The sequence below is a fragment of the Harpia harpyja genome, chromosome 2 (assembly GCF_026419915.1).
Source record: "Harpia harpyja isolate bHarHar1 chromosome 2, bHarHar1 primary haplotype, whole genome shotgun sequence".
Taxonomy (NCBI): Eukaryota; Metazoa; Chordata; class Aves; order Accipitriformes; family Accipitridae; genus Harpia; species Harpia harpyja.
In genome coordinates, this window is record NC_068941.1 from 52908203 (window position 1) to 52922460 (window position 14258).

General features: G+C 40.3%; 1 protein-coding gene across 17 annotated transcripts in view; it reads left to right on the forward strand.

Annotated features, from left to right (window-relative positions):
* TENM3 (teneurin transmembrane protein 3) overlaps nucleotides 1-13990 on the forward strand; it is a 641819-nt gene extending 627829 nt beyond the window's left edge. For all 17 annotated transcript variants that reach the window (XM_052779556.1, XM_052779554.1, XM_052779572.1 and 14 more), the window contains 3 exons: nucleotides 590-2201; nucleotides 6107-6237; nucleotides 10366-13990. In XM_052779556.1, coding sequence (XP_052635516.1) covers nucleotides 590-2201; nucleotides 6107-6237; nucleotides 10366-11121 — 2499 coding nt within the window. In that variant the 3' untranslated portion in view covers nucleotides 11122-13990. The remainder of the gene's footprint in view (nucleotides 1-589; nucleotides 2202-6106; nucleotides 6238-10365) is intronic.
* The last annotated feature ends 268 nt before the right edge of the window (nucleotides 13991-14258 follow it).

Consider the following 14258-nt stretch of genomic DNA (forward strand, 5'->3'; position numbering starts at 1 on the left):
TTACTAGTCATTGCAGACATAATTTAATCAAGACCTATGATACATAATAGCCATGCATCAGAAAAATGTCAGAATAATTCCAAGTAGCTCCTTTTGATAAAAATAATCAAACAATTGTTTTGCCTATGTCTTAAAAGCTTACAGAACAAGAACACAGTACTCTGGAATCTCAGGCTATTCAAATTCTTCATCTCTAATTGTAGGGAAGAAATTGTATCTCCCATATGTTGTTCTCCTCGTGAGTTAATGGCTCTAAGACAGTTTTACTTCTTCCCATATTAAACATGACTTATCTGAATCCATTGACAATCTGCTGTTTAGCTGTGAGTGCTTGATAAAAGAGTGATACAGTCATAACAAGTAGCAAATTATGAATGTGGAACTACTAATTACAGAACCCCTTACAATTAAGCATCCAAGTAAATTAGGCAGGGAGATGTTAACAACATGTAAGGTCAAGGATAACTCAATTAAAAAGGAGATAATTTTCTCAAGTGGGAATGTCACATTTTTGTGGAGAAATAGTATCGGTATATGGGGGGGTACTCCACCATTTGTCACATGGTAAAAATCTGTTCTTAATTTTCAGTCAATGGTTCTTCTGCTTCATAGCCAACGGCAGTATATCTTCGAATATGATTTGTTGGATCGGCTTTCTGCTGTCACCATGCCCAGTGTTGCTCGTCATACCATGCAGACTATCCGCTCCATTGGCTATTACCGGAATATATACAACCCCCCAGAAAGTAATGCTTCTGTTATAATGGACTACAATGAAGAAGGGCAGCTCCTTCAAACTGCTTTCCTGGGGACAAGCCGAAGAGTATTATTCAAGTACAGACGGCAGACCAAGCTCTCAGAAATTTTATATGATAGCACAAGAGTTAGCTTTACTTACGATGAGACAGCAGGAGTCCTGAAAACAGTAAACCTCCAAAGCGATGGTTTTATCTGCACCATTAGATACAGGCAAATTGGCCCACTGATTGACAGACAGATTTTCCGCTTTAGCGAAGACGGAATGGTAAATGCCCGATTTGACTACAGCTATGACAATAGCTTCAGAGTGACTAGCATGCAAGGTGTCATCAATGAAACCCCATTGCCTATTGATCTCTACCAGTTTGATGATATCTCTGGCAAAGTTGAACAATTTGGAAAATTTGGAGTTATATATTATGATATTAACCAGATCATTTCGACAGCTGTAATGACCTACACAAAACACTTTGATGCACATGGCCGCATCAAGGAAATTCAGTATGAAATATTTCGGTCGTTAATGTATTGGATTACAATTCAGTATGATAACATGGGACGAGTGACAAAAAGAGAAATTAAGATCGGGCCATTTGCCAACACCACAAAATATGCTTACGAATATGATGTAGACGGTCAGCTCCAGACAGTTTATCTGAATGAAAAAATAATGTGGCGATACAACTATGACCTGAATGGCAACCTCCACTTGCTCAACCCCAGTAGCAGCGCCCGTTTGACGCCACTTCGCTATGACCTGAGAGACAGAATAACGCGACTAGGTGATGTTCAGTACCGATTAGATGAAGATGGATTTCTGCGTCAGAGGGGTACTGAAATCTTTGAATACAGTTCAAAGGGCCTTCTTACTCGAGTTTATAGCAAAGGCAGTGGGTGGACAGTGATTTACCGTTATGATGGACTTGGGCGACGAGTTTCCAGTAAAACTAGCCTTGGACAGCATCTCCAGTTTTTTTACGCAGACCTTACTTACCCAACCAGGATAACTCATGTATATAACCACTCAAGTTCTGAAATCACATCTCTGTACTATGATCTGCAAGGACACCTTTTTGCCATGGAAATTAGCAGTGGAGACGAGTTTTACATTGCATCAGACAATACGGGGACGCCACTGGCTGTTTTCAGTAGCAATGGTCTCATGCTTAAACAAATTCAATACACTGCTTATGGAGAGATCTATTTCGACTCTAACCTTGACTTCCAGCTGGTAATTGGATTCCATGGAGGCTTATATGACCCACTGACCAAGCTAGTCCACTTCGGAGAAAGAGATTATGACATACTGGCAGGCCGGTGGACAACACCTGATATCGAAATCTGGAAGAGAATTGGGAAGGATCCAGCTCCATTTAATTTGTACATGTTTAGAAATAACAACCCAGCCAGTAAAATACATGATGTGAAGGACTATATCACAGGTAAAAGAAAGTTACTTAATTGCAATACTGTCTCCCACTTGCTCCAAAATTTACCTTTCTGTGTTCTTATCATCTGGAATCTGATTATCTGGGTTACAGGCTGAGGATATTGTCTGGGAAAGATTAAAGAAATTCTAGGGGAAGATAATTGTTCCGAAAAGTACTTGGCGTTTAGAACCAGATCAACAAAGCGATTTTGGCTTGGGGGTGCTGGACCTATAGACATCCAGTTTAGACTGGAATTCATGGTTTTGGTGAAGTACCTAAGTATGTCCTATTTGGAAAGTTCTTTATGAGGAAACATTAAGCACTTAACAATGAGAATGATTACAGCAAACGCGCTTATCAGGAGTAGTGAAATAGCAAATGGGAGATCTTGAAAATATCTCATCTAGCTTTAGACATTGATTTAGGTACCTGCGTAAAAGATTAACATCCACAGGCCATTATTAGCTTTCAGATTTAGTTACCTAAACCTAAACCTCATGCCCTACACAGTCCTTATGGTGCTTTCATATTAGACCGTTGACCCACAAAGATAATTCAGAGCATCTCTGTATGAGAGGAGTTGGGTTTTCCAAAGTACATTTTGGAGTAGCAGTGGAATACAGACTGAACTGTAACACAAGGTGCCTCAGCTAGAGACCTCAGTGCATTGGAGGAGGAAAGAGGAGCCCTAGGTTCTCCTTCCAATGCTGTTACGCATTACCCAGTGCTCTTATAATGAAAAAACTAGACTCCTTGAGCAAGTACAAGAGTAAGAACCCCTCAAAGACCATTCATGAGAATCTCTTTACATGTTATTGTGGTTTAACCCCAACCGGCAACTAAACACCACACAGCCACTCACTCACCTCCCTCACAGTGGGATAGAGAAGAGAACCAGAAGGGTAAAAGTGAGAAAACTCGTGGGTTGAGATAAAAGACAGTTTAATAGGCAAAGCAAAAGCCATGCACACAAGCGAAGCAAACCAAGGAATTCATTCACTACTTCCCATCGGCAGGCAGGTGTTCAGCCATCTCCAGGAAAGCAGGGATCCATCACGTGTAACGGTTACTTGGGAAGACAAACGCCGTCACTCCGAACGTCTCCCCTTCTTTCTCCTTCCCCCAGCTTTATATACTGAGCATGATGTCATATGGTCTGGAATATCCCTTTGGTCAGTTGGGGTCGGCTGTCCCAGCTGTGTCCCCTCCCAACTTCTTGTGCACCCCCAGCATACTTGCTGGTGGGGTGGTGAGAGAAGCAGAAAAGGCCATGACTCTGTGTAAGCACTGCTCAGCAGTAACAAAAACATCTGGGCATTATCAACACTGCCTTCAGCACAAATCCAAAACATAGTCCCATACCAGCTACTATGAAGAAAATTAACTCTACCCCAGCCAAAACCAGCACACATGTGGATTAGAGTCAGGCTCCTTCATGTCTCTGGGCTACTAAGCAGTAAAAAGGGCATATTGGTGGACCTGTCCTGGTTTCAGCTGGGATAGAGTTAACTGGTCTTCCTAGTAGCTGGTACAGTGCTATGTTTTGAGTTCAGTATGCGAAGGATGTTGATAACACTGATGTTTTCAGTTGCTGCTCAGTAGTGTTTAGACTAAAGTCAAGGATTTTTCAGCTTCTCATGCCCAGCCAGTGAGAAAGCTGGAGGGGCACAAGAAGTTGGCACAGGACACAGCCAAGGCACCTGACCCAAACTGGCCAACAGGGTATTCCATACCATGTGACGTCCCATCCAGGATAGGAACGGGGAAGTGGGGGCAGGGATTCGCCGCTCAGGGGACTGGCTGGGTGTCGGTCGGCAGGTGGTGAGCAATTGCACTGCACATCATTTGTACATTCCAATCCTTTCATTATTGCTGTTGTCATTTTATTAGTGTTATCATTATCATTATTAGTTTCTTCTTTTCTGTTCTATTAAACCGTTCTTACCTCAACCCACGGGTTTTGCTTCTTTTCCCGATTTTCTCCCCCATCCCACTGGGTGGCGGGGGAGTGAGTGAGCGGCTGCATGGTGTTTAGTTGCTGGCTGGGGTTAAACCACGACAGGACCAAAAAAAACAAGTCAAGGGAGTGAGACTGTAAGGTAGCAAGTGCAGGAGGGGTCTTTCTGTGACCAGTTTAACTCATTAACATGGCAGAAAATATTCACTGGAAGTTGGTTGGTATTTGGAAGGGTAGGTTTTTGCAAGGCTGCTAATGTAAATTGGCTAAATAAGAGAAGTTCAATAAGCTCAAGGGCCAGCACAAAGTAATGAGTACACAGCCAGAAGCAGGGAAGGAGGAGTAGGATATAGAAAAAGGAGTATGAATTTCTCTTTTGGCAACAAAAAGCTGCTAATGTGCCACTTGTATAACTGAGTTCTTAGGGAACCTATGTGCTTTTTGTGGGTTTAGAGTTAGTGATGTGTAGTGTTTTCCATTACCCTACATACAAAAAAAAATCTGACTGCACGCCACCAGAAGTTTCTGAAAAATGCATGGCTCAGATACATTTGAATTTTCGTATTTGAATAGATGTAAATAATCTGAAATATTTTACACAGTGTCAGACTAGAGGAGGGGCTCAGCCCCACTTCCTTAAAAGTTGTGAGACTACCACTCAGAAAAGCGTCCTGGGAATCAAGTGGGTTTGCATTAATTTAACAAACAGCAGCTGTTAACAGGGTTGGTAACACACTGCCTGGGAGCAAGCATAATAACAGACCTTTGAATCTGTCCTCTTTTAGCAGCATGTGCTGTAGGGGATGCAGTTGCAATCACAATTCTTTGTGGCATTGAAAATGATGCACTTTTAGTTCAAAAATTGCCCTCAAAATACAGTCTTAGTACTTTTCTTAACATCTTTGATGTATGGAATGCATGGACACACACTGCTCATATAAGGTTATAATTACAATTAGTAATTTGGCTGACTGGCAGTTTTAGATGCAAAGGCTCATAAGGCGTATCATTTATCTGGAAAGGTTAGAAATTATTTTAAGGTAAATATTTTTTATTCTTTCAACATTTGAAAAATTTGGTCCTTGTTCCACTTATTTGGGGTTTTCTTAAATGAAAACTACTAGATTTGGTAAGGAGTGCTCTGCCAACTTCTGCTAAGCTTAGTATTTGGGAAAAATAGGGTAGAAAGACAGAAACAAGGCAGAGCACCCATTCTTGCCCAACAATTGTTAACTAATTAATTGTTGGCATCCCTAATTTATTTATTTTTAACAGAACATAAAATGTATCATAAATAATTTATCCTGTCTGCTTACTGATGCAACTGTAATACATTTCATTAGCTTTTAATTTCATTGGTCCAACTTCATCTTGAAGAGGGGGAGATTTCTCTTGAATCAACATAAAATATCTGCCAATTCATTTAAAAGGTAATGGACCATATAGGTGTTATTTCAGGGCTAGTTTGAAGACATTACAATAAAACATATGTAACAAAAGGACAGGATGTGCTCTGCAGTACTTTTTCTTTTTTGCTTTGTTTTACAGTATTGATGATGAAGGTGCTGCATAAAGCACATTCAGCCTGACCATGAAATCCCAATTAGTTTAGGCTATATTAGAAGGAAATCTCACTTTAATTGTGCTCCTATAGTTGTTCTGGAAGTCAGAGGCCTTCAGAATTGCTGAAACCTCCAGCGCCTTTCAAACAAGCATAGTGCAACTCTTACATAGGACAGAAGTTTTCTTGTAAGTTTAGAACTTCAAGTTTTCTGTATAGGCTTGCTATTCTAGCTGTAGCACAAATCCATACATACCAAAATGAAGACTGTTGAATAATTTTCATGTTACAGAAGGAAATCAACTATGCCAAAAGCTATTCCATGTAAAAATGGTATGATTGCAAAATATAGAACAATTCTAACATTTTTCTCTTGGTTTTTTAATAATTCTTTTTCAGATGTTAACAGCTGGCTGGTGACATTCGGCTTCCATCTGCATAATGCCATTCCTGGTTTCCCTGTTCCGAAATTTGATTTAACAGAACCTTCTTATGAACTTGTGAAGAGCCAGCAATGGGAGGACATACCAGTAAGAAACAAAACTAAACATACAAAGGAAACAAGACAGAATGTTCCCTTCTATTCAGATCTTATTAGGCATGGATAATCCTGACAGGGTTACTTGCTAAATTAAATCTGAACAGTGCTTTTCAAACCTGTAATTTTTATCTACTTTCAAAAGAATTTAAGAAATTACAGATGATGTTTTTTCTTACAGATTTGCTAAGTTAGGTACCATTTTACATAAGCTTTTGTTTGCTTTCAGCAATAATAAAAATGCAGAAAGACAATAATCAATGAAAAGAAGTTTAAGACCCTTTAAAGATGTCTTAAGTTTCATAGCAGAAGCTACAGAGATTAGATCTGTACTAACACTCTGCCTGAAGGCAGAAACTGAACACTGAAGTAAAAATAGACTGTGAAATAAACAGAACAGGTGATATAAATTATGCATACCGGGCACCACTACAATTTTACTTCTCTTTAATATTAACCACGTTTTATATGTAAAGATAAAATATTGAAAATTAAATTACCTGAGGTAAAACCCATTACATTACATAAAACCAAAACTCCAGGTGCTTATGAAGTTCTTTGGGAGGAGAAAAATGAACTTCAGTCCTGAAAACCTGCTACAGTTTTAAATAATGGAAAAAATAAATGTGGACGTTAAAATCTAAATCTTCTATTTAAGAAAATTATATTTACAAATCAGACTTGATCAAAGACCTATGCCCTCGAAAATCCTACAGTTCTCAGTTAAGAAGGAAGTGTTAAGAGACAGTACAACAGGTACTCCCATTGTAAGCAGTCAAAAGCAGATCTCTCTTTACAAGAATTGTGATTGAGAACTTTACGAGATTAAAAGAGGGTATGATCTTGAAGAATCTTACAACCTAATTCAGACAAAAAATCATGAGAAGGGTGGCTCGGCAGAAGGGAGCATATGGAAGCTAAGTTTGCATGCATGAAGTGACCTGCTATATATATATTTTTAATAGCCAGGGATTGAGTAACAGGGAAAGACCTTAGAGCACAGCATGAGAATAGTGTCTCCCATGAGCAGTAGAAGCAGTGAAGGAGGAGCATTGCAGGTACTCCAGGCAAGGTGGTTGTATCAGGAGATAAGAGACCTGTCATCAGGCATGGCTGTGAAGAACTATCAGAGATTGTTTATTTAGATCTCAAAGGCTAAAGAATGCAATTATCCACTAACACCAGCAAAGGTGCACCAGGAAGAGAACCAGTCTGGTCAAAGAGATGAGAGCAGACAGCTAGTTGTCAAAAATCTTCAGGAAGGAGCTCAACGACATGAGAAGTGCCAGGGGCATGTGACATGACAGAGAGAGAGAAGTGGGAGGAAAACAAAGATTCGAAATTCTCAGGTAGGAAGAAGCTGTGACTATGATATTCATTGTTGAACAAGCAAATGCAACCAGGAGCCAGAAGTAAACACACAAACCACTTAGTACTTTGAAACGCTGTGGAGTGAGTGAGCTTTACAGAGCTCTGAGGTTTTGCTTCAGAGCTCTGACGATACATGTTAAAAATAAACAAACTTTGTCATTATGAAGTTGCTGTAGCATCTCGCTGCTCTCACTGATGAGCATGCTGTCTAGAATATATGTTGTGCTCAATAGCTTTCATGTAGGATTTACAACAGCTGAAATCCACACGTGTTAGCAAGTGCAGACAGGAATCTGCCACGTTCAGGAAGAGTTGAGAGTCCAAGTCAATTCATAATTCCCTCAGGAACTGTCCCCTCCAGAAAGCTGCCCTGATGGCAGAGCAGAGAAGCCTTTGCAAGCCTTTTGCCAGGCTTTGATTAGCAGCAAGGCTGAATTAAGGTTGTAGGAGTCTGTTAATGACTCCTGCTTGGTCTCCCACCCATAAATTTGGGAAAAATAAACAGGCTTTTGCCTCATTTGTCAGCAATGAATCAAATGGGTTAAACAGTACTTTACTGAAGGGAGAAGGGGTCAATTGGAAGATAAACTGGATCATCTACAGAAACTAAGTACTCCTTTTCAAAAGTGCAGCCAAAGCTATTTAAATCTGTTTCCTGCTGAGACAACTGCTAGGGCAGCTGTCTGCTTCCCACTTCCATCAATACTAGCTCATTCACAGCTTGTAGCTGTTAAGACCCAGGGTTAGACAGATAAGATGTGCCTATTCTGTGCACTTATAAGGTCTCATCCCAACCAGTTGACCCCATAATGTGAGCTGCCAGCTATCTAGCTGTGCTAGCTAACCATTCCTGCTAGCTGCTTCTGCTCTTCTAGCTGTTCTGGCCAACCACAGCAGTTATGCTGGCAGGTCCCATTCCCCAGCTATCCTCTCTCTTTACCAAGAGTGCATCTGGCATACTGGGCTACATACAGCTTTTAAGTCAAAATAAACTTCTTGAACAGATTCTCCTATTCTAGCTTTTCCATCTTGTGCTTTTGCACCTCACAATTGCACCTCTTATTTCCTCCCCTTTATAGCACACCTACCTTTTCAATAAGAACACCCCAGATATGGTAAAACATGAAATGCCAACTGAGCATATTTTAGACTTGCCCGTTGGTTCTTTTCATTCATTGCCCCTTGTCTTTGCTAGTTGTCAACAAAGCACTCTGCTGTATTCAGGACTGCACCTGTCTGAAGTTCTGGGGGGAGAAGTTGCTCATCTCTTTTTGACAGCATGCCGATACTTGGAGTGAAATGGAAGCTCACAGAACTGAATTGGCCACAGCCTTTTCACATGTCCCCTGTTTCTGCAGGTATTTGCAAGAAAGGGCATCAGTCCCTAGTATTCCACCTCACTGCTCTGTACTGTTTGCTTCCTTCTCTTTTACTGTAAAGACTATCATTACAGTTTGATTCCCCTCCTTCCTTTAGCCGCTTGAGGGTTTATGAGAGCCTCCCTGCAGTTTGGTCTTAGACTGCAGCTACCTGAGAGACTCTATCTCCTGACTCAGCATAAAGAAGGGCTTGTTCCTGTTCTAAAGCGCAGCTTTGTGACCTGCAAAAATCTCCTCAGTTTGGATAGGCTCATGGTAGACAGGAATCATAGTCGAACAACCTCAGAGGATGAGATGACACTGTAGTAAGATAGCTCTTACCCATATTAAGTATTAGTATTGCAAAGGTCTGTCCTGTGCAGCCCAGTAAGTAGCCTCTGAAGTTAAATCTTATTTTTGTGCAGGTTCTCGGGGAGACAAAGAGAAAAAGCACTGTACATTATCAAACAAAATACTCTTGTAACTCAGCAGAACAAGCAGTATGTAGATTTAATTAACTCCTTGGCACTGTCAGTTGTGGCCCGTTGGTTCTTTTCATTCATTGCCCCTTGTCTTTGCTAGTTGTCAACAAAGCACTCTGCTGTATTCAGGACTGCACCTGTCTGAAGTTCTGGGGGGAGAAGTTGCTCATCTCTTTTTGACAGCATGCCGATACTTGGAGTGAAATGGAAGCTCACAGAACTGAATTGGCCACAGCCTTTTCACATGTCCCCTGTTTCTGCAGGTATTTGCAAGAAAGGGCATCAGTCCCTAGTATTCCACCTCACTGCTCTGTACTGTTTGCTTCCTTCTCTTTTACTGTAAAGACTATCATTACAGTTTGATTCCCCTCCTTCCTTTAGCCGCTTGAGGGTTTATGAGAGCCTCCCTGCAGTTTGGTCTTAGACTGCAGCTACCTGAGAGACTCTATCTCCTGACTCAGCATAAAGAAGGGCTTGTTCCTGTTCTAAAGCGCAGCTTTGTGACCTGCAAAAATCTCCTCAGTTTGGATAGGCTCATGGTAGACAGGAATCATAGTCGAACAACCTCAGAGGATGAGATGACACTGTAGTAAGATAGCTCTTACCCATATTAAGTATTAGTATTGCAAAGGTCTGTCCTGTGCAGCCCAGTAAGTAGCCTCTGAAGTTAAATCTTATTTTTGTGCAGGTTCTCGGGGAGACAAAGAGAAAAAGCACTGTACATTATCAAACAAAATACTCTTGTAACTCAGCAGAACAAGCAGTATGTAGATTTAATTAACTCCTTGGCACTGTCAGTTGTGGCATATCCTGTTGTCGTCCACGGGCAGCACACCAAGAAAGCCTGGCTGTTTGGCATCTAGAGGGCTACAGATGGCTGGTAAAACTTCTGTCTGTTCTTGTTTACAGCCAATTTCTGGAGTGCAACAACAAGTGGCGAGACAAGCAAAGGCTTTCCTTTCCCTGGGAAAGATGGCAGAAGTGCAGGTCAGCAGACGGAAATCCAGTGGAGAGAAGTCATGGCTGTGGTTTGCTACAGTGAAGTCTCTGATTGGGAAAGGGGTGATGCTTGCTGTCAATCAAGGCAAAGTGCAAACAAACGTGCTCAACATTGCAAATGAGGACTGCATAAAAGTGGCAGCTGTTCTGAACAACGCCTACTACCTAGAAAACTTGCATTTCACCATTGAGGGAAAGGACACGCACTATTTTATCAAGACCACCTCCCCCGAGAGTGACCTTGGGACACTGAGGCTGACAAGTGGGCGGAAGGCCCTGGAGAATGGCATCAATGTCACGGTTTCCCAGTCCACCACTGTGGTAAATGGCAGGACTCGTAGGTTTGCTGATGTTGAAATGCAATACGGTGCTTTAGCGCTTCACGTCCGCTATGGCATGACACTGGATGAGGAAAAGGCCCGAATACTGGAGCAAGCCAGGCAAAGAGCTCTTTCCAGTGCCTGGGCCAGAGAACAACAGAGAGTAAGAGATGGAGAGGAAGGCGCCCGGTTGTGGACAGAAGGAGAAAAGAGGCAGTTGCTAAGTGCTGGAAAGGTACAAGGATACGATGGGTACTATGTACTCTCTGTGGAGCAATATCCAGAATTAGCAGACAGCGCTAACAACATACAGTTCCTCAGACAAAGTGAGATAGGAAAGAGGTAACACACTGGCTTAGCTCAGGCTGCCAAAGAGACTGTGTACCAGTGTCTTCTAAAAAGGAGACCAAACTGTTTTGCTGCATTACTACTTGAGCCTAAGCTTACATCTTTGCTCAGATTTTTTCTGTAGCACAATCCAAACAGACTCTGTAATGAAGAGAGCGCCTTCCAGAAGAATGATACTGCTAATGACAAAACTTTTTTTTTTCTCAATGACCTTAAAGGTGATCTGCTTTAAAGAATATGTTTACATATGCATATCGCTGCACTCAAGTGGGACTGAAAAGTATTAAAAAAAAAAAAGAAAAAAGAAAAGAAAAAAGAAAAGAAAAAGGCCTACAGATTTTGCAACAGGCTGTCTGTTCCTTTGAGGCACTGTATTTAATTAAGATACAGACCCATACAGTGTTTCCAAATATTACTGAATTGTTGACCTTTGCTTACAAGAAGTAGTCTCTCTCTTTCTCTCTCTCTTTCTCTTTCTCACTGCATAGGATGTGGTATATATCTGTTAATTTTAAAACGTGGGGCAAAAATTACTGTTTATAGACAACCCAACTGCTTTAAACTGTGCTGCTTTCTAAAGGGACATTGGCACAAGTGACTTACTTATGCTACCATGGGAATTTAATAATGGATTTTACAATGCTAACATGGTTTGCCTTGGGGGGAAAATGGCAAGTAGAATCCTTGTTGCAGATAAGCAAAGGAAACCCTGATTTTTTTGTAAATTATGTGAGACAAGTTGTTTATGGATTTTTATATGAATTACAATTTACTGTACATCAAATATTAGTCTCAGAGGAGTTAATTTATGTAAAGTGTTTAAAAAAGTTTATACTTAAAAATAAAACGATAAAAACATGTGCTGTGTGTGATTTTTTTAAAGAAAAAGGAATTGCACCTTTTATGTTATAGCTGTACAGTATAAAGGATTATATTGTAGAGATATAACAGTGATGACTAATGTCCAAAAGTGTTAATATTTTTGTATTAGGTTTAAAGCTGTGCATCTATCACTCTGCTGATAGGATGGGACGCTCCGAAGTGGCTGGCTGAATCAGACCGCAGCTCCCTCCCCTCTCGTACCTCTCCTGTCACCCAGGCCAGTGCCACTTCATCAGTCATTGTTAGAAGGCACAGTAACCAAATAAGTCTCGTTTATTATGATGGAAGACTTTAATAGGTTGGGTTTTCCTTGTCTTTTTCCAGCCCTAACGTAATAAATGGACATTTATTCATACCAGGTGGGGTTTCTGTTGTTTTTTTAGAAGCTTTGTTTCACAATGGAGAGAATAGTGTCTCAGGTGCTTGGCAAATTGTATGTAGAAGAAGAAGAAGAAATTATGTAGTTTCATCCAGTTATGTCAACTTTGTCTTCTGTATAAATACAGCTCTTTTAGATGTTAATAACTCCAGATAGAAGAAGTGTACCTCTGACCTGATGCTACAGAATTGCTCTTTAGGCAGGCAGGCTGTTCAGTAGGTTCATCTCCTGGCCTTCAGCTGGCAGATCAAATCCCATTACTGTGAACACTGAACCTGGGGATGGAGAGGAAGGTCCAATTCTAGTGCCTAGTCTGTATCTCCACACCACTGCATAGATTTGGCGTGCTCTGCTCCAAGGCGCAGTACATTTGCTGCAGGACAGAACTGAAGTGTGCAGCTGGTTCCTTACAGGAAGCCTATGGTGGCATCTATGGCATCTGTTCTACATCTTGGCTGAAACCATTCTTAGAGCTTTACTCTCATGAGCACTAAATTCAGCCACAAAAATAAATATTTTTAAGATGAGACAAAATTGGGGTTTTTTGATGTTCATTGAAATATACACAGTATTTCTATCCATGTATTATAATGACAAAACATAGTAAGTGAACGTGTCTTAACTATGAATGGTTCAAGTGGATGTAATAAAAATAGTTTTCTAACTGCTTTGTATTCTGAGAGTCTATGGTATTACATACTCTAAATTGCACATTAGGATTGTTTGATAAACAGATTTGAATTTCTCCCAGCCAAGTCGCTACCGAATCTACAGTATCAGTGCTATTACTGTATGTGTGTATTTGGTAGAGCATACAGAACTAATTACACATATAATGAATGCTAATCATCTATTAGAATGAAAGCACAGATTAGTTGTTAGTATTTTTACCCTTGAAGTCTTGAGGGCCCTAAATTTAGAGAGGATGATATGTCAGACCCCAGAGGCGTGTCATTGAGCTACGTATTCTTTTTAAAGATGTAAAATGCTAGGTGTTTGCAGTTCTGTTGGGTGGCTCTTCCACAGCACTGTATTTAGCATGCTGTAAGTGCTCTCTGTTGAAATAGGCTCATATTCTAAATTATGTCAAATGTTTCTGTTCTGTTTGAATATGAAAAGCTTGTATAAGATGTCAACAATGAAATATATCTTCTACTTGACACGTACCAGTTCCTTCTCCTTTGTTCTGGCACCAATAAACAACAAATTATAGTATCTGTTGGTGATCATTTTAGATAAAGTCAAATCAAGCCAATTAGTGGCCTTGTTAGTAGGTATAATGAGCCTATTTCTTGCTAAAAAAGACTTGTGATCTGGACATGCTCCTGCAGGAAATAGTGACCTTGGGGAATATATAAACAAAAGATCTTTTTAAAGAAAAAATATGCGTAATTAAAAGCAGCATATTACAAAAAAAAAAAGGAGATTCTAAGTATTTTAGGCAATGCCAGTCAAAATGCTATCCTGATATTTTGAGATGTATATTTCGTCTGATTTGTATTGTTCTTTTAATTTGCCTTCTTAACTTTATATGTGTCCTGAATTTTCCACAAATTGATAACTATAGATTGCATCTAGGCTTTCCAATAAAAGCCAACCCAATGTGTGTGTGTGTGTGTGTTTATATTTGTTTTTTAAATCTGTATGTCAGATACTGCATCTGTGCTATTGCTTTTCTTGTATCGGAAGAAGCAAACTGATTCAGTTGCACTGGTATTGATTCATTCGCTTCACAGTTGGCAGTATCTTTTTTGACTCTGTCCATTGGCCTCGTCTGCTAACTCAGCAAAGTGAATTACTCCATGGGACCTCTCAGGTGGCCTACTTTAGAGAAAACATTAAATATACCTCACAAAGCCCAATCTTTTATAGAT